This window comes from Giraffa tippelskirchi, chromosome 7, assembly GCF_054371585.1.
Source record: "Giraffa tippelskirchi isolate mGirTip1 chromosome 7, T2T-mGirTip1v1.2.pri, whole genome shotgun sequence".
Lineage (NCBI taxonomy): Eukaryota > Metazoa > Chordata > Mammalia > Artiodactyla > Giraffidae > Giraffa > Giraffa tippelskirchi.
Window position 1 is genome coordinate 161160090 of NC_137281.1, and position 17861 is coordinate 161177950.

Genomic DNA, 17861 nt, shown 5'->3' on the forward strand with positions numbered 1-17861 from the left:
CACGACTGAGCGACTAACATTCTAAATCCTTAAGCAGAGAGAGAACCCATAAATTGATGGGAAACAAGATTCTGACCAAACCCAAAGTCGCACAGAATTTCTAATCACTTCAAGCAATCTTGCAGGATACACTTCTGAGTCTGAAGAGGGAAATATCAGGATCGAGCCTTGGTAAGAACACCAGGAAACTCTGGGAGGGCCAGACATGGCTAGGAACTGCTGCTCTTGGTAAAATGTGTCATTTACGAAGAATCCGGTATGTTCCTGCATCCGGGTTAAGTGTCTTTATTGACACGACCTTTTACAATCCCCACAGGAACTCCATGAAGTAGGCACCCATTATTATGCTCCTTTTACAGATGGGAAAATCGAGGCTGAGAAGTGAAGGAAGTAACTACAAAGGGCAGAGCTTAAAGACAGGGATCCTTCTAAACAGAAGCTGCCCACACCTCTCCAGCCTCAGCCAGCCTTCAGCTTTCTCTGCCTGAGGGTGCGAGCACAGGGCCCCTTGCTCACGCATTCTCCGCTCACGAGGCCCCCTGCTCAGCATTCTCCGCTCACGAGGCCCCTTGCTCACGCGTTCTCCGCTCACGAGGCCCCTTGCTCACACGTTCTCCGCTCACGAGGCCCCTTGCTCACGCGTTCTCCGCTCACGAGGCCCCTTGCTCAGCGTTCTCCGCTCACATGGCCCCTTGTTCAGCGTTCTCCGCTCACAAGGCCCCTTGCTCACGCGTTCTCCGCTCACATGGCCCCTTGCTCACACGTTCTCCGCTCAGGGCCCCTTGCTCACGCGTTCTCTGCTCACGAGGCCCCTTGCTCATGCGTTCTCCGCTCACATGGCCCCTTGCTCAGCGTTCTCCGCTCACAAGGCCCCTTGCTCACGCGTTCTCTGCTCACGTGGCCCCTTGCTCACGCGTTCTCCGCTCAGGGCCCCTTGCTCACGCGTTCTCCGCTCACGTGGCCCCTTGCTCACACGTTCTCTGCTCACGAGGCCCCTTGCTCACGCGTTCTCCGCTCAGGGCCCCTTGCTCCCTCGTTCTCCGCTCACGAGGCCCCTTGCTCCCTCATTCTCCGCTCACGAGGCCCCTTGCTCACACGTTCTCTGCTCACGTGGCCCCTTGCTCACGCGTTCTCCGCTCACGTGGCCCCTTGCTCACGTGTTCTCTGCTCACGTGGCCCCCTGATCAGCTGTTGGTTTCATTCTCCACCTCATCAGTGAGCCACTGACTGCTAGGAGTAAACCATCGCAGATGACCCGGGGATCCACCATCTGCTCCCAGCAGGTTGGTGGAGTCCCCACAGTCCTCTGGCATGACCACTGAGCCTCCCAAACCCCAGACGTTCTCTGTGTTGGTACACAGTCCATGTACATGGTCCATGTACGTATAAATACAGCTCAACCTGTTTTGCCTATGAGAACAGGAATGATTAGCCAGCTTTAGGGTGCTGAGGGCATAAATGGATGCATATTGTCATTTCTGTACAGAGGATGTTAAAATGCCTCCCAAACACTGATCTGTCTATTTTCACAAGGAGCCACGCTCACCAGTGTATTCTCCTTAGTGTTAAAGAACGTAAGCAAAGCTTTGCACCCAGAGACAGACAAGCTGAAGGCTTCCAGAGGTTGATCACAGTTCTGTATGATGTGGTTTGAAATTTTAAAATATTACCAACTGAACAAACACATGATCCTCACTCACCCTTTCTATCTCTTGGAGGTACAGGAGGGCAATGTCCCCCGCCTTCTCATAGCAGGTGATGATGTCCTGCTCCCGGTCCACGCGGAGACTACTGGTAGAAGAAGAAATAGGCAACTTCTCTAAACAAAGTCCTAAAAAAAAATCAACATACAAAAACTGAGTGAGTTGTTTTTTTATGGGACTTAATTTTTTAGTATTACTCTAGAGAGCCAGATACTATGAGTGAAGCAGGTTCTCTGCCCTCTTTGAGGACAAAATGGAACATCTAAACAGCACCAGAAAGGGAATCCAGAGGTTACGGATGAAAGAGGCCCCTCAGTATACAGAAAGCACCATTCGACTCTGACATCCAAGTTGCGAATTTGATCAAGTACTTCACCAGGATCCCATTCAGACCTAACAGAGCTTCTCATTCAACCATGCCCCAAGATCCTTAAAGAATTTTATAAGTAAGTACAGTGAGGCTAGGGCTTCCGAGGTGCTCAGTAGTAAAGAATCCACCTGCCAAGCCGGAGATCTGGATTCGATCCCTGGGTCGGGAAGATCCCCTAGAGGAGAGCATGGCAACCCACTCCAGTCTCTTTGCCTGGAGAATCCCAATGGACAGAGGAGCCTGGCGGGCTACAGTCCATGGGGTCACAAAGAGTCAGACACAACTGAGCTACAAAGCAACAAACAACACAGCTAGGCTAACAGCACAAAACAAGGTAAAGAATATCTAGTATCTTCTAAAATGTACACTTAACTGATTGAATATAAAACATTTCTAAATGCACTCAGGAGCATCAGTTACCAGGAAAATCTTCCAACTCTTGGCCTAGATTTCTGCAGTAACAACACTCCAGACCACCTCTCAGTTCCAGGCCAAGAAAACACCCAGAACCTTGCAGTGTGGGCCCTTCTTTGGAGATAGAGGAGCTACTCCTTGCCAAGAGAGAGTTCAGGCCTATGATGGGTTAGGAAAGCATGAAAGGCTGAAAAGTAACAATGCCGAGAGGAGCAGCTGTTGCCTGAACCCAGTACCAAACTCAGCCCCTGTCCTGGGCAACCAGCCTGGGGCCCATTAGGCTCTGGGTCTCCACCTGCAACCGGAGGCAGAGAGGAGCCCCACGGGGAGCGTTGCGCTGTGCCAAGTGCCCAGGGATTCAGGGAAACACACACAGGGCACACATGCCACTCCATGGAAGAGTGAGAGAAGCTTCCATACTGACAGGCAGGATCTGCAACTGGAAGGGGCCTGAGAGGTTTCCTGGCAAACACACCCATTTTATAGATGAAGAAGCTGAGAACCAGCCAGAAAAAGTAAGAGATTTGCCCCAAACCTGGCAGGCAGTTCACAGCAAAACAGAGATCAGAACCCAGGTCTTCAGCTTCCTACGCAACACCTACCTATTAAGGGAGCTGCTGACTTTCAGAATAGGTACCACTGCAGAGAGGGGACCAGACAAGCCAGGTCAGCAAGTGACCCAGAGCTCCTGCACGTCACTGTGAGAATGGCCTCCTCCCAACTGCTCTTAACAAACGACGCCAGTCCCCCAGCTGTAGAAGGTGACAAGAGACGTTGTGCTCCACGGGACGGAGCAAAACCGCTTCCATCCACAGGGAGCCAACCCTGAGGACAGCGTGCCTGGGAGCTTAGAGGTGACAACTTTGTCACAGAAGGTGCGGACCAGCCAAAGATTTTGCTACAGGTTAACAAAGATTATGGAGGTGAAATTGGCATATTAAAAACTGCACCATGTTTCATCATGATTTCATTTTTATTTATTTGTTATTAACTGAAGTCCATCGTTTACATGAGGGTTCACTCTTTGCGTTGTGCAGGTCTGTGAGTTTTAGCAAACTCAGGGTCATGTTTCCACAATCACAGTACCGTACTGATACCATCGAAGCAATTCACAGCCCTAAAAATGGGATCTAGTCCTCTAGCCCTCCTCCTGAACCCTGGCGACCTCTCATCTTTTCACTGTCTCTACAGTTTGGCTTTGTCCAGAATATCATACAATTGCAATCATACAGTATGTAGACTTTTCAGACTGGCTTCGTTTACTTTGAAATATGCTGTTAAGATCCCCCCATGTCTTTTTGTAGGCAGATAGCTAATTTCCTTTTGTTGCCAAGTAATATTCCATTTATTCATTAATCTACTGAAAGGCTTACAAGTTTTGGGAATTATGGATGAAGCTACTATAAACATCCACGTGCAGGTTTCACCTCCATTGGGTAAATACCAGGAAGAGGAACTGGTGGATTGTATGGTAACAATATGTTTGTAAGAAATATCTAAGTAAATCTATTTTATTTACAAATAGCTTTGTAAGGATAAATATTACTTTTAGCTTTGTAAGAAACTACTAAACTAGTTGTCTTCCAAACTGGCTGTACTATTTTGCATTCCTACCAGCAATGAATGAGTGTTCCTATTGCACAGCATCCTTGCCAGCATTTGGTGTTATCAATTTTTTGAATTTTAGTCATCTAATATGTATAGTGGTGTCTCACTGCTGTTTTACTTTGCAGTTTCGTACTAACATGTGACTTCGAATTTTTAATGCTTATTTGCCATCTGTATACCTTCTTTGGTAAAATGTCTGGTCAGATCTATTGCCATTTTGTTAAAAAGATTGAGTCATTTGTTTTCTTATTGTTGAATTTTGAGTTCTTTATATACTTTGGATACAAGTCCTTTATCAGATATCTATTTTGCAAGTATTTTCTCAGTCTGTGACTTCATTCTCTTAACAGTGTCTTTCAACAGAACAAAAGTTGTTAATTTCCTTAAAGTCCAACCTGTCAATTTTTTCTTTCATGGATTGCGCTTTTGGTGTGATCTGTAAAATGCCACCACTAAATCCAAGGTCACCTAGATTTTCTCCTGTGTTATCTTCCAGAGGTTTATTTAGTTTGAATTTCAGATATAGGTTACAATCTACTGTGAGTTGATATTTATGAAAGGTTTGTGCCCATATATACATATATATTTAGCATGTGGATGTCCATTTTTTTCCGGCACCATTTGCTAAAGAGACTACCTTTCCCTCATTGAATTGCCTTTGTTCATTTGCCAAAAATCAGTTGATTATAGTTGAGTGGGTCTTTCTCTGGGCTCTCTATTCTGTTTCATTAATTTTTTAAAAATATTTATTTATTTGGCTGCATCAGATCTTCGTTGAGGCATACGAGATCTCTGTTGCATCATGTGGGATATTTCTTTGTAGCTCACAGGCTCTCTAGGTGTGGCTCACAGGCTCCCCGGCTGTGGCTCACAGGCTCTCTATGTGATGCTCAGAGGCTCTCCGGCTGTGGCTCACAGGCTTCCTGGTTGTGGCTCACAGGCTCTCCGGCTGTGGCTCACAGGCTTCCTGGTTGTGGCTCACGGGCTCTCCAGCTATGGCTCACAGGCTCCCTGGCTGTGGCTCACAGGCTCCCTGGCTGTGGTTCACAGGCTCTCCGGTTGTGGCTCACAGGCTCTCCGGCTGTGGCTCACAGGCTCTCTAGGTGTGGCTCACAGGCTCTATAGCTGTGGCTCACAGGCTCTCCGGTTGTGGCTCAAAGGCTCTCCAGTTGTGGCTCACAGGCTCCCTGGTTGTGGCTCACAGGCTCTCTAGGTGTGGCTCACAGGCTCCCTGGTTGTGGCTCACAGGCTCCCCGGCTGTGGCTCACAGGCTCTCTAGGTGTGGCTCACAGGCTCCCCGGCTGTGGCTCACAGGCTCTCTAGGTGTGGCTCACAGGCTCTCTAGGTGTGGCTCACAGGCTCTCTAGGTGTGGCTCACAGGCTCCCCGGCTGTGGCTCCCAGGCTCTCCGGTTGTAGCTCACAGGCTCTCTAGGTGTGGCTCACAGGCTCCCCAGCTGTGGCTCACAGGCTCTCTAGGTGTGGCTCACAGGCTCTCTAGGTGTGGCTCACAGGCTCCCCGGCTGTGGCTCACAGGCTCCCCGGCTGTGGCTCACAGGCTCCCCGGCTGTGGCTCACAGGCTCTCTAGGTGTGGCTCACAGGCTCTCCACCTGTGGTTCACAGGCTCTAGAGTTGTAGCTCACTAGCTTAGTTTCTCCACAGCATGTGGGATCCTGGTTCCCCAAAACCAGGGATTGAACCTGTATCCCCTGCCTTGCAAGGCAGATTCTTAACCACTGAACCACCAGGGAAGTCCTCTATCGATTTTTTTGGTCTATTATTTCACCAATCTTATGCTGTCTGGATTACCAGTGTACAGTGTATCATTTTTAAAGAATAGCTCTATTGAGAAATAAATTACATGGCATAAAATTCACTCATTTTAAGTAAAATTCATAAAAATGAAATCATATGTCATCTTTTGTGTTTAGCTTCTTTCAGTTAGTATGTTTTCAATGTTCATCCAAGTTACAACAATATCTATTTCTTTTCACAGCTATATGGATATACTTGCATTTCATCTCTCCATTTGCCAGTAGTGGGCATTTGGGTTGTTTCCTTTTTTGTCCATAATGAATAACGCTGTCATGAAAACTCATGTATAATTTTTGTGTGAACATGTATTTTTAATTCTCTTGGGTAGATACCTAGAAGCAGAAGTGTTAGGTCAGATACAAAATTTACACTTAACTGTTTGAGAAACACGTCTTCTAAAGTGGCTATACCATCTTACATTCCCACCAGCAATTCATGAGGATTCCAGTTTCTCCACATTCTTGTCAACACTTGCTATTGTCTGTTTTATGACAGCCATCTCAGTAGGTGTGAAGGTGTCTCAGTGTGGTTTTGATTTGCATTTCCAAAATGACGAGTGATACTGACTCTTCATGTGCATCTTCTTTAGTGAAATGTCTGTTAAAATCTTTTACTTGTTTTTCTTGGGTTGTTGGTTTTCTTATCATTGAGTTTTGAGAGTTCTCTATGTATTCTGAATACAAATCCTCTATCAGATATGTGATTTGCAAATATTTTCTCTCAGCATGTGATTTTTGCTACTTCCTTTTAAAAAAGAAAATTGGGTATAGTTGCTTTACAGCGCTGTGTTAGCTTCGCTGTACATGATGAATCAGCTACATATATCCATGTGCTCCTTCCCCCTTAGGTCTCCATCTGCCCCCCACCCTCCATCCCACCCACTTAGGTCGCCACAGAGCACCGAGCTGAGCTCCCTGCATGATACTGCAGGTTCCCACTAGCTATCTGTTTTATACATGGTGGTGTATATGTGTCCGTACCAATCTCCTTTAGCATGTCTGTTGAAGATTAGAAATTTTTAATTTTGATGGAGTCAAATTCATCAGTATTTTCTTTCATAGATTGTACTTTTGGTTTCATATCTTTAAAAGGTTACAAAGGTTTCTTCTAAAAGTTCTAGAATTTTTATATTTTAAGGTTTTACATCTAGGCCTATAAATCATTTTAAAATATTTTTTGTACATGTTGCAAAGTATGGATCAGAGTTTACTTCTCTGCCAATAGGTGTCTGGATGTTGTGGTACAATTTATTGAAGCTTCTTTGTCCACTGAATTGCCTTTACACTTTTGTAAAAAATCAGATGCGCATAAACATGTGAGTCTATTTCTGGACCCTCTATTCTGTTCCAATGATCTATTTGTTTATACTTATGCTAATATCACCCTGTCTTGAAATTACCGTATCTGTATAAATCTTGAAAGTAGTGTTAGTGTTCCAATTTTGTTCTACTTTTTTAGCTATTCTTAGTCCTTTGCATTTGCACATAAAATTTGCTGGTCAATTTCTTTAAAAACAAAAACAAAAAAAATTTGGCTGGGATCTTGATTGACTTATGTTGAATTTGTAGGTGGATTTAGGGAGAACCGAGATCTAAACAGTACTGAGTTTTCCACCCTGTGCACAGAGCATGTCTCTTCATTTATGTAGGTCTTCTTTACATCTCTCAGAAATACTTGGTAGCTTTGTAGTGTGCAGTTCAGTTCAGTCACTCAGTCATGTCCGACTCTTTGTGACCCCATGAATTGCAGCATGCCAGGCCTCTCTGTCCATTACCAACTCCCGGAGTCTACCCAAACCCATGTCCATCGAGTCGGTGATGCCATCCAACCATCTCATCCTCTGTCGTCCCCTTCTCCTCCTGCCCCCAATCCTACCCAGCATTAGAGTCTTTTCCAATGAGTCAACCCTTTGCATGAGGTGGCCAAAGTATTGGAGTTTCAGCTTCAACATGAGACCTTCCAATGAACACCCAGGATTGATCTCTTTTAGGATGGATTGATTGGATCTCCTTACAGTCCAAGGGACTCTCAAGAGTCTTCTCCAACACCACAGTTCAAAAGCATCAATTCTTCGGCACTCAGCTTTCTTCACCGTCCAACTCTCACATCCATACGTGACCACTGGAAAAACCATAGCCTTCACTAGACGGACTTTTGTTGGCAAAGTAATGTCTCTGCTTTTAAATATGCTATCTAGGTTGGCCATAACCTTCCTTCCAAGGAGTAAGCGTCTTTTAATTTCATGGCTGCAATCACCATCAGCAGTGATTTTGGAGCCCAAAAAAATAAAGTCTGACACTGTTTCCACTGTTTCCCCATCTATTTCCCATGAAGTGATGGGACCAGATGCCATGATCTTAGTTTTCTGAACGTTGAGCTTTAAGCCAACTTTTTCACTCTCCTCTTTCACCTTCATCAAGAGGCTCTTTAGTTCTTCTTCACTTTCTGCCATAAGGGTGGTGACACCCACATATCTGAGGTTATTGATATTTCTCCCGGCTATCTTGATTCCAGCTTGTGTTTCTTCCAGCCCAGCGTTTCTCATGATGTACTCTGCATATAAATTAAATAAGCAGGGTGACAATATACAGCCTTGATGGACTCCTTTTCTATTTGGAACCAGTCTGTTGTTCCATGACCAGTTCTAACTGTTGCTTTCTGACCTGCATACAGGTTTCTCAAGAGACAGGTCAGATGGTCTGGTATTCCCATCTCTTTCAGAATTTTCCACAGTTTCTTGTGATCCACACAGTCAAAGGCTTTGGCATAGTCAATAAAGCAGAAATAGATGTTTTTCTGGAACTCTCTTGCTTTTTCGATGATCCAGCGGATATTGGCACTTTGATCTCTGGTTCCTCTGCCTTTTCTAAAACCAGCTTGAACATCTGGAAGTTCACGGTTCACGTATTGCTGAAGCCTGGCTTGGAGAATTTTGAGCATTACTTTACTAGCATGTGAGATGAGTGCAATTGTGCGGTAGTTTGAGCATTCTTTGGCATTGCCTTTCTTTGGGATTGGAACGAAGACTGACCTCCTCCAGTCCTGTGGCCACTGCTGAGTTTTCCAAATTTGCTGGCATATCAAGTGCAGCACTGTCACAGCATCACCTTTGAGGATTTGAAAAAGCTCAACTGGAATTCCATCACCTCCACTAGCTTTGTTCGTAGTGATGCTTTCTAAGGCCCACTTGACTTCACATTCCAGGATGTCTGTAGTGTGCACACCTTGCAAATCTTTTCTCAGATCTACCCCTAAGTATTTCATATTTATTATGCTATTATAAGTGGTATTGTTTTAATTCCTTTTGTTCATGGCTAACATTTAGAAATATAATAGATTTCTGAGTATTGATCTTGTGTTCTATAACCTTGCTGAATTCATTTGTTACCTCTACACAGTCAATCATGGTGTTCGCAAATGCAGCTTTCCTTCCTTCTTTCCAATCTGGATGCCTTCTGTTTCTATTTACTGCCTTATTGCACTGTCAAGGACCTCCATTATCATGTGAGAGCAGACATCCTCTCTAATTCCTGATCTTAGGGAGAGAGCATTTACTTTTTTCACACTAAGTTTGATGTTGAAGTTTTTCATAGATGCCCTTTACCAAGTTGAAGAAGATCCTTTCTACACCCATTTTGCTAAGAGTTTACATCAAACATGGATGTTGGAATTTCTTGAATCCTTCTTCTGTGTCTGTTGAGACAATCATATGACTTTTTCTCTTTTAGTTTTTCAATCTGGTGAATTACATCTACTGATTTTCAAATGTTACACCAAACTTCCATTCCTGAGAAAAATCCCACTGATGATGATACATTATTCTTTCTTTATATTGTTAGAGTTGATTTGCTAAATTTCTTGCTTGGAAAATTTTTCATCTAGGTTCATGAGGAATATTTGTCTATAGTTTCCTTGTAACGTCTATCCTGTTTTTGGTATTAGGGTAAGTCCTTACCTAATAAAATGACTTGAGAAGTATTCTCTGCTCTTCAATTTCCTGAAAGAGTTCATTTGGAATTATTTTGTTCTTAGATGTCTGGAGAAGGCAATGGCACCCCAATCCACTACTCTTTTGCCTGGAAAATCCCATGGATGGAGGAGCCTGATAGGCTGCAGTCCATGGGGTCGCTAGGAGTCGGACACGACTGAGCGACTTCACTTTCACTTCTCCTTTCCTGAATTGGAGAAGGAAATGGCAACCCACTCCAGTGTTCTTGCCTGGAGAATCCCAGCGACGGGGGAGGCTGGTGGGCTGCCGTCTGTGGGGTCGCACAGAGTCAGACATGACTGACGCGACTTACCAGCAGCAGCAGCAGATGTTTGGTAGAACTTACCAGTAAAGCCATCTGGACCTGAGTTTTCTTTGGGGGAAGCTTTTTAACAATGAATTCCATTTCTTTGATATAGGATTGTTCAGATAATCTTCTTGTTCTTAAGTGAGCTTCGGCAGTTATCTTTTAAGCAGTCTGTCCGTTTCTCCAGAGCTGTCTAATGTGCTGGATCAGTGTTGTTTGTCATGCTCCCTGACCCTTTCAGCGTCTGTAGAGTCCCCAGTGGTGGCGTCTCTCTAACCCCTGATATTGGAGCGTCTGTGGAGTCCCCAGGGGTGGCATCTCTCTCACCCCTGATATTGGAGCGCCTGTGGAGTCTCAGGGGTGGCGTCTCTCTCACTCCTGATATCGGAGCGTCTGTAGAGTCCCCAGTGGTGGCGTCTCTCTCACCCCTGATATTGGAGCGTCTGTGGAGTCTCAGGGGTGGCATCTCTCTCACCCCTGATATTGGAGCGCCTGTGGAGTCTCAGGGGTGGCGTCTCTCTCACCCCTGATATCGGAGCGTCTGTAGAGTCCTCAGTGGTGGCGTCTCTCTCACCCCTGATATTGGAGCATCTGTGAAGTCTCAGGGGTGGCGTCTCTCTCACCCCTGATATTGGAACATCTGTAGAGTCCCCAGGGGTGGCATCTCTCTCACCCCTGATATTGGAGCGTCTGTGGAGTCCGCAGGGGTGGCGTCTCTCTCACCCCTGATATTGGAGCGTCTGTGGAGTCTCAGGGGTGGCGTCTCTCTCACCCCTGATATTGGAGCGTCTGTGGAGTCCCCAGTGGAGGCGTCTCTCTCACCCCTGATATTGGAGTGCCTGTGGAGTCCCCAGGGGTGGCGTCTCTCTCACCCCTGATATTGGAGCGTCTGTGGAGTCCCCAGGGGTGGCGTCTCTCTCACCCCTGATATTGGAGCGTCTGTGGAGTCTCAGTGGAGGCGCCTCTCTCACCCCTGATATTGGAGCGTCTGTGGAGTCCCCAGGGGTGGCGTCTCTCTCACCCCTCATATTGGAGCGCCTGTGGAGTCTCAGGGGTGGCGTCTCTCTCACCCCTGATATTGGAGCGTCTGTGGAGTCCGCAGGGGTGGCGTCTCTCTCACCCCTGATATTGGAGCGTCTGTGGAGTCCGCAGGGGTGGCGTCTCTCTCACCCCTGATATTGGAGCGTCTGTGGAGTCCCCAGGGGTGGCGTCTCTCTCACCCCTGATATTGGAGCGTCTGTGGAGTCTCAGGGGTGGCGTCTCTCTCACCCCTGACATTGGAGCGTCTGTGGAGTCCCCAGGGGTGGCGTCTCTCTCACCCCTGATATTGGAGTGTCTGTGGAGTCCCCAGGGGTGGCGTCTCTCTCACCCCTGATATTGGAGCGTCTGTGGAGTCTCAGGGGTGGCGTCTCTCTCACCCCTGATATTGGAGCGTCTGTGGAGTCCCCAGTGGAGGCGTCTCTCTCACCCCTGATATTGGAGCGCCTGTGGAGTCCCCAGGGGTGGCGTCTCTCTCACCCCTGATATTGGAGCGCCTGTGGAGTCCCCAGGGGTGGCGTCTCTCTCACCCCTGATATTGGAGTGTCTGTGGAGTCCCCAGGGGTGGCGTCTCTCTCACCCCTGATATTGGAGCGTCTGTGGAGTCTCAGTGGAGGCGCCTCTCTCACCCCTGATATTGGAGCGTCTGTGGAGTCCCCAGGGGTGGCGTCTCTCTCACCCCTGATATTGGAGCGTCTGTGGAGTCCCCAGGGGTGGCGTCTCTCTCAACCCTGATATTGGAGCGTCTGTGGAGTCCCCAGGGGTGGCGTCTCTCTCACCCCTGAAATTGGCAGTTTGTGTCCTCTATTTCTACCCTGAACAGTCCTCTAGTGGTTTTGTTTAAATTCTCAATAAAGACCTTTTAATGCCATTGATTTTGGTTTCACTGATTTTTCTCTATTATTTTTCTGTCTTCTACTTCATTGACTTCTGCTCTGACCTTTATTATTTTCTTCCTTCCTCATTACCTTGAACTTAGTTTACTCTTCATCTTCCAGTTTCTTAAAGTGTAAACCAAGGTATAAATTGGAGACCTTTTTCCTTTCCTAGTATAGGCATTTTGTGTAATAAACTTTTAAGCACTACTTTTGCAGTTTCCTACAAACTCTAATACATTGTGGTTTTATTTTCTTTCAGTTCGCAATACTTTCTAATTTAACTTTTGATTTCTTCTTTAAAAATGTGTTATTTAGTTTCTAAACACTCAGGGATTGTCCAAAGATCTTTCTGTTATTGATTTTTAAATTAATTCTATTATAGTCTGTGTCCCTTGGACACCAAGGACATCAAACCAGTCAATCCTAAAGGAAATCAATCCTGAATATTCATTGGAAGGACTGATGCTGAAGCTGAAGCTCCAGTACTTTGGCCACCTGATGCAAAGAGCTGACTCATTGGAAAAGACCCTGATGCTGGGAAAGACTGAGGGCAGGAGAAGAAGGGGGCAACAGAGGATGAAATGGTTGGATGGCATCACTGACTCAATGGACTTGAGTTTGAGCAAACTCTGGGAGATGGTGAAGGACAGGGAAGCCTGGCATGCAGCAGTCCATGGGTTGCAAAGAGTCAGACATGACTCAGTGACTGAACAACAAATGGTTTGTGAAATAAAGAGCTAAACAAGCTTGAGATGTTCTGCAGATTCCAGAGAAAGGACTGGCCTTCGACTGACTGGGAGATAATGTGATTTACAGCATCGATCTTAGGCCACACCATACCACTTTGACCTCTGAAGAGACTAGAAACCAAAGAGTTAAGTTCCATGGGCACTCTTTGCCTACATGACTGACCTCCAATACGAAACCTGGATATGGTAGCCTGAGCAATCTTCCCCGACTGGCAGTACACCATTAGTGATGCCCCATATCACTGCTGGGAAAACCAAGTGCCAACCGTATCATCCCACTGTGATTAGATGACTTAAATTTTGAGCCTGGTCTCTTCTGGACTCCACCCTATGTGCCTTTTGCCTTTAGTAATTTTAATCTGTAGCTTTTTGTTGTAATAAACTGTAACCGTAAGTATGACAGCTTCTCTGAGCTCTGTGACCTGAAGGTGGTCTTGGGGACCCCTGACAGAGGTCAGAGAACATATTTGAACTCTTCTAATTATGTTGAAACTTGTTTCTTGCCCACAATATGATCAACCTTGAAAAGACTATATATCCTGCTGTTGGCTGGGGTGACATATAAACATCAACTAGGTAAAACTGGTATATTGTGTTGTCCCAAGACACGAGTTTGAAAAAACTCTGGGAGAAAGTGAAGGACAGGGAATCCTGGCGTGCTGCAGTCCATGGGGTCACAAAGAGTCAACATGACTTAGCGACTGAACAACAAGGCTTCTGTATCCTTATTGGTATCTGTCAACTTGTTCTATCACTTACTGGAACAGGGTATGAAAGTCTCCAAGCATAACTGTCAGTGGTTGCTTTAAGGTTTAATTTGTCCCAGTCCATTCCAAATGATATTATACCTCCTCCACATGTAGGACAACACCTTTACTATTGCATACTTTCTCCCTTTTTTGTCCTGATTTTCTTATTATATACATTATGTTTTTACATGGATTATAAATCTCACTCCACATGATTGTTATTCTCATTGATAGGGTCAATTATCTTTTCAAGACATTTTAATAATGTGGAAAAAACTGATATTGTCACTGATAAAGCTATGATTTCCACTCTCTTTGTTCCTTTGGGCAGATTCAGATTTTCCTTCCCCTAAATAGATTCCTTTAACATTTCTTACAGTGCAGTTCCATTGATGCTGAGGCTTTTCAGTCACTGCATGCCTGGGAGAGGCTTTATTCAGCCTTCATGTTTGGGAATATTTTCCTTTCCATTCACCTGACAGCCTGCCCTCGCCCCTGTCCCAGCACTAAAGATGCTCTCCATGGATTCTCACTTGCATGGTTTCTGACAGTAAACCTGCTGTCACCCTTATGTTTATCCACCTGCCTGTAATGTGTCTTTTTTCTGGCTATTTTTAAGATTTCCCCTTTATCACTGATCATGAGCAATCTGGATTATGAAGGGCTTTGGTTTAGTTTTCTCCTTGTTCATTGTGCTTGGGCCTCACTGAGCTTTCTGGATCTGAGGATTTATAGTTCTCATAAAATTTGAGAAACATTCAGCCATTATTTCTTCAAAGTTTTTTGTGACCCTTCCCCTTTCTTGCTTGCTATACTAAGTCACTTGTGTCTGACTCTTTGCGATCCCATGGACTGTAACCTACAAGACACCTCTGTCCATGGGGATTCTCCAGGGGCGAAGACTGGAGTGGGCTGCCATTCCCTCCTCCGGGGGATCTTCCCAACCCAGGGAGCAAACCTGAGTCTCCTGCGGCTCCTGCACTGCAGGCTGGTTCTTTACCACTGAGCCACCAGGGAAGCCCTCCCTTCCTTAGGGGTCTCCAATTACACACATTCAGGTCACGTGAAATTATCCTACAACTCACTCATGTTCTTCCCACTTCAAAAAAAGCTTCCACTTTTTTAGATGGTGTCTACTGCAATGTCTTCAAGTTCACTGATCTTTTCATCAATGTCTAATCTGCCATTAACCACATCCAGGGTATTTTTCATCTTAGACATTGTAGGTTTCATCTTTAGAAATGAGGTTTAGTTCTATTTTCAATGCCCATGTCTCTACTAAACTTTTTGAACATGAAGAATATACGTAATACCTGTTTTAATGTCTCTCCAGTCCTAAGTGCTCAATATTCACTCCCTTTTCATTTAGAGCCAAAGTTGTTTACGTGGTTGCAAAATAAAAGCAATTCAGTAAGCATCCTCTCTCCATTGTGAACTTTGTTTCAACCTCTTAAAATGTTCTCTGAAGGAGAATACAAGGTAAGCTGAACAAATTCACTATTCGGTAGAACAGCCCCCAAACTGCTCAAAGCCCTTGATCAGAGCCTCCTAACTGTGCTTTAAGTGCTCATTTGTGCCAAATTAAAACCTCCAGAAAACAACACAAAGAGATAAATTGTTTCATAATCTGCCTTCTGCTTCTATGAGGAGCAACCCAATAATGTGCAAGTCGCTATCAAGGATTTACTATAAAGGAAACAAACTCTCCACAGTATGTCAAAGTGAGTGAGTGAAGTCCCTCAGTCATGTCGGACTCTTTGCGACTGTAACAAAGACTGTAGCCCACCAGGCTCCTCTGTCCGTGGGATTTTCCAGGCAAGAATACTGGAGTGGGTTGCCATTTTCTTCTCCAGGGGATCTTCCTGACCCAGGGATAGAACCTGGGTCTCCCATGTTGCAGGCAGACGCTTTACCGTCTGAGCCACCAGGGAAGTCCTACAGTATGTCAAAGGACCAGGAAAAAAATGGGTCTAGTCTTTGGCACTTTACACTACTGCAAGCTGGACACTGACCACTAATGTTCATGAAGATGACCAAGGCCCTCAGGGACCTGCCAAACCCAGTGAGTCAAAGAAAAGACAAATGCAGTTCAACACAGTTTGACTCTCACCTGTACTGTGCATTCTGGAACATGCGAAGCCCACTCTCCTAGGGCAGTGGTCCCACAGCCACGTCTAGTCGGTAAGACTATTCAAACCAGACAAGTTAACCCTCCACTGTGAGGAGAGACTTGTCATGGTCTATGGATTCCTGTTCTAATTCGGGAGCGACATGAACACCTGGCACCCCACTCCAGTGTTCTTGCCTGGAGAATCCCATGGGCAGAGGGGCCTGGTGGGCTGCAGTCCATGGGGTCGCAAGAGTCGGACACGACTTAGTGACTAAACCACCACCACCACCACCATGAACACCCTAGGCCTTGGCTGGCACACGGGTCTTTGGCAAGGAGTCCAATCCCGGGTAGGAGGCCCCTGATGGTAAACATTGCTCTGTCTCTCCTCCCAAACGCAGTGATGCTCATTCCATGTGCCACCACACAGCTCAGAGCCACAGCAGTCTTGATCTGCCGCAGTGAATTCACGGCCATGCAGCTCAGTTCCAGAATATGCAGTTTTCTGTCAAAAGCTGCTTATAGGACCTCTGGACTAGACTGTAACTTTTCAAGTGTCTAGGATCAGATCAACACTGGCTGAGAAGCAGAGTTCTGAGGTCATGGTCCAAACTGGCCCTCATTAACATGTCAGATGATGCCTTGTCAGCTTGGAAAGCTATCATCAATAATGTTTTTAGTTACTTTCTTTTTTCCAGAGAAATGCACGGCAAAAAAGCGAGAAACAGACTTGAAAAACAGCTGGTGTGACAGCAGTGCTTAATGAACAGCTCAATAAGATCTGCATCTCCAAAATCAAAGCTGGGTACCAGAGAGTAGAAGTGAACTGCTCCATGACCAAGCATCAGGGCCAGCTTTAAAGCATGGGGGGAAAAAAGTGGCTGACTATGTGCTGCGATTTAAAGAATGCTAAGTAGGATTTCCCTGGTGGTCCAGTAGTTAAGAATCCACCTGCCAATGCAGGACACATGGGTCTGATCGCTAGTCCAGGGAGATCCTACATGCCACGGGACAACTAAGCCCATGTGCCACGACTATTAACCTGCCCTCTAGAACCGAGAGCTGCAGCTATGAAACCCAGGCACCCTAGAGCCCGTGCTCTGCAAGAGAAGCCCCTGCACTGCAACTAGAGAAAGCCCGCAAGCAGCAATGAAGACTCAGCACAGCCAAATGATTGATTAACTAATTAAAAGACAAAAAATAAGGAAATAAGTCCTTAGGCTTGAAAAAAACAGAATACTGAGTAGCCACTGGACCCAAAATTTATCTCCCTTCCCCATGGGAAATTCCCACAGAGGGGCTCACTTCTGATTCTGAAAGTTCCTTTCCATAAAGGGTAACATATTTTGATTAAACTGGTGACAATAAATTTATCTAGGTCACACCTGACTGCTTCAAAGCTCTTGAACAAGCATTAGCCTGTGCAGTGGGTACCACCCTCCTCCCAATCTTGTGGGAAAACAAACAGGAGCTCTCCGGCTCGTCTAAGGTCTGCACAGGGGCCAGAACTGAGATGCCAACGGAGCCCCTGAGCTGGGGCAGGTGCACCCTGCCCCAGATGACCTTCGAAGCATCTGAGGCAGGGTGGGCTGTAGGAAGCGAAGGTGCTGTGCGAACGTCAGGGAGAGTGGGCCATCATGGTTGGGAGGGGGCACCAGGTAGTGAGGGGCAGCTGAGAACCCTGGATGCTTCAAAGCTCAGATGTGTTCAGCCTCCAAATAGCTCTATTTAGGTGCATCTTCGTTGTTGTTGTTCAATCACTCAGTCGTGTCCGACTCTTTGAGACCCATAGACTGCAGCCCACCAGGCCTCCCTGTCCATCACCAACTCCCAGAGTTTACTCAAACGCATGTCCATTGAGTAGGTGATGCCATCCAAGCATCTCATCCTCTGTCGTCCCTTCTCCTCCTGCCTTCATCCTTCCCAGCACCACGGTCTTTTCCAATGAGTCAGCTCTTCAGATCAGGTGGCCAAAGTACTGGAGCTTCAGCTTTAGCATCGGTCCTTCCAATAAATATTCAGGACTGATTTCCTTTAGGATTGACTGTCCAAGGGACTCTAGGAGTCAGCACCACAGTTCAAAATCATCACTTCTTGAGGACTCAACCTTCTCCATGGTTCAACTCTCACATC

General features: G+C 46.0%; 1 protein-coding gene across 9 annotated transcripts in view; it reads right to left on the bottom strand.

Moving 5' to 3' along the window:
* TTC7B (tetratricopeptide repeat domain 7B) overlaps positions 1-17861 on the bottom strand; it is a 255906-nt gene that overhangs the window by 187083 nt on the left and 50962 nt on the right. For all 9 annotated transcript variants that reach the window (XM_081510892.1, XM_081510887.1, XM_081510886.1 and 6 more), the window contains one exon: positions 1701-1831. Coding sequence is in view for 6 of the 9 variants with exons in the window: in XM_081510887.1 (XP_081367013.1) it covers positions 1701-1831 (131 nt within the window). In the remaining 3 variants the exon portion in view is untranslated. The remainder of the gene's footprint in view (positions 1-1700; positions 1832-17861) is intronic.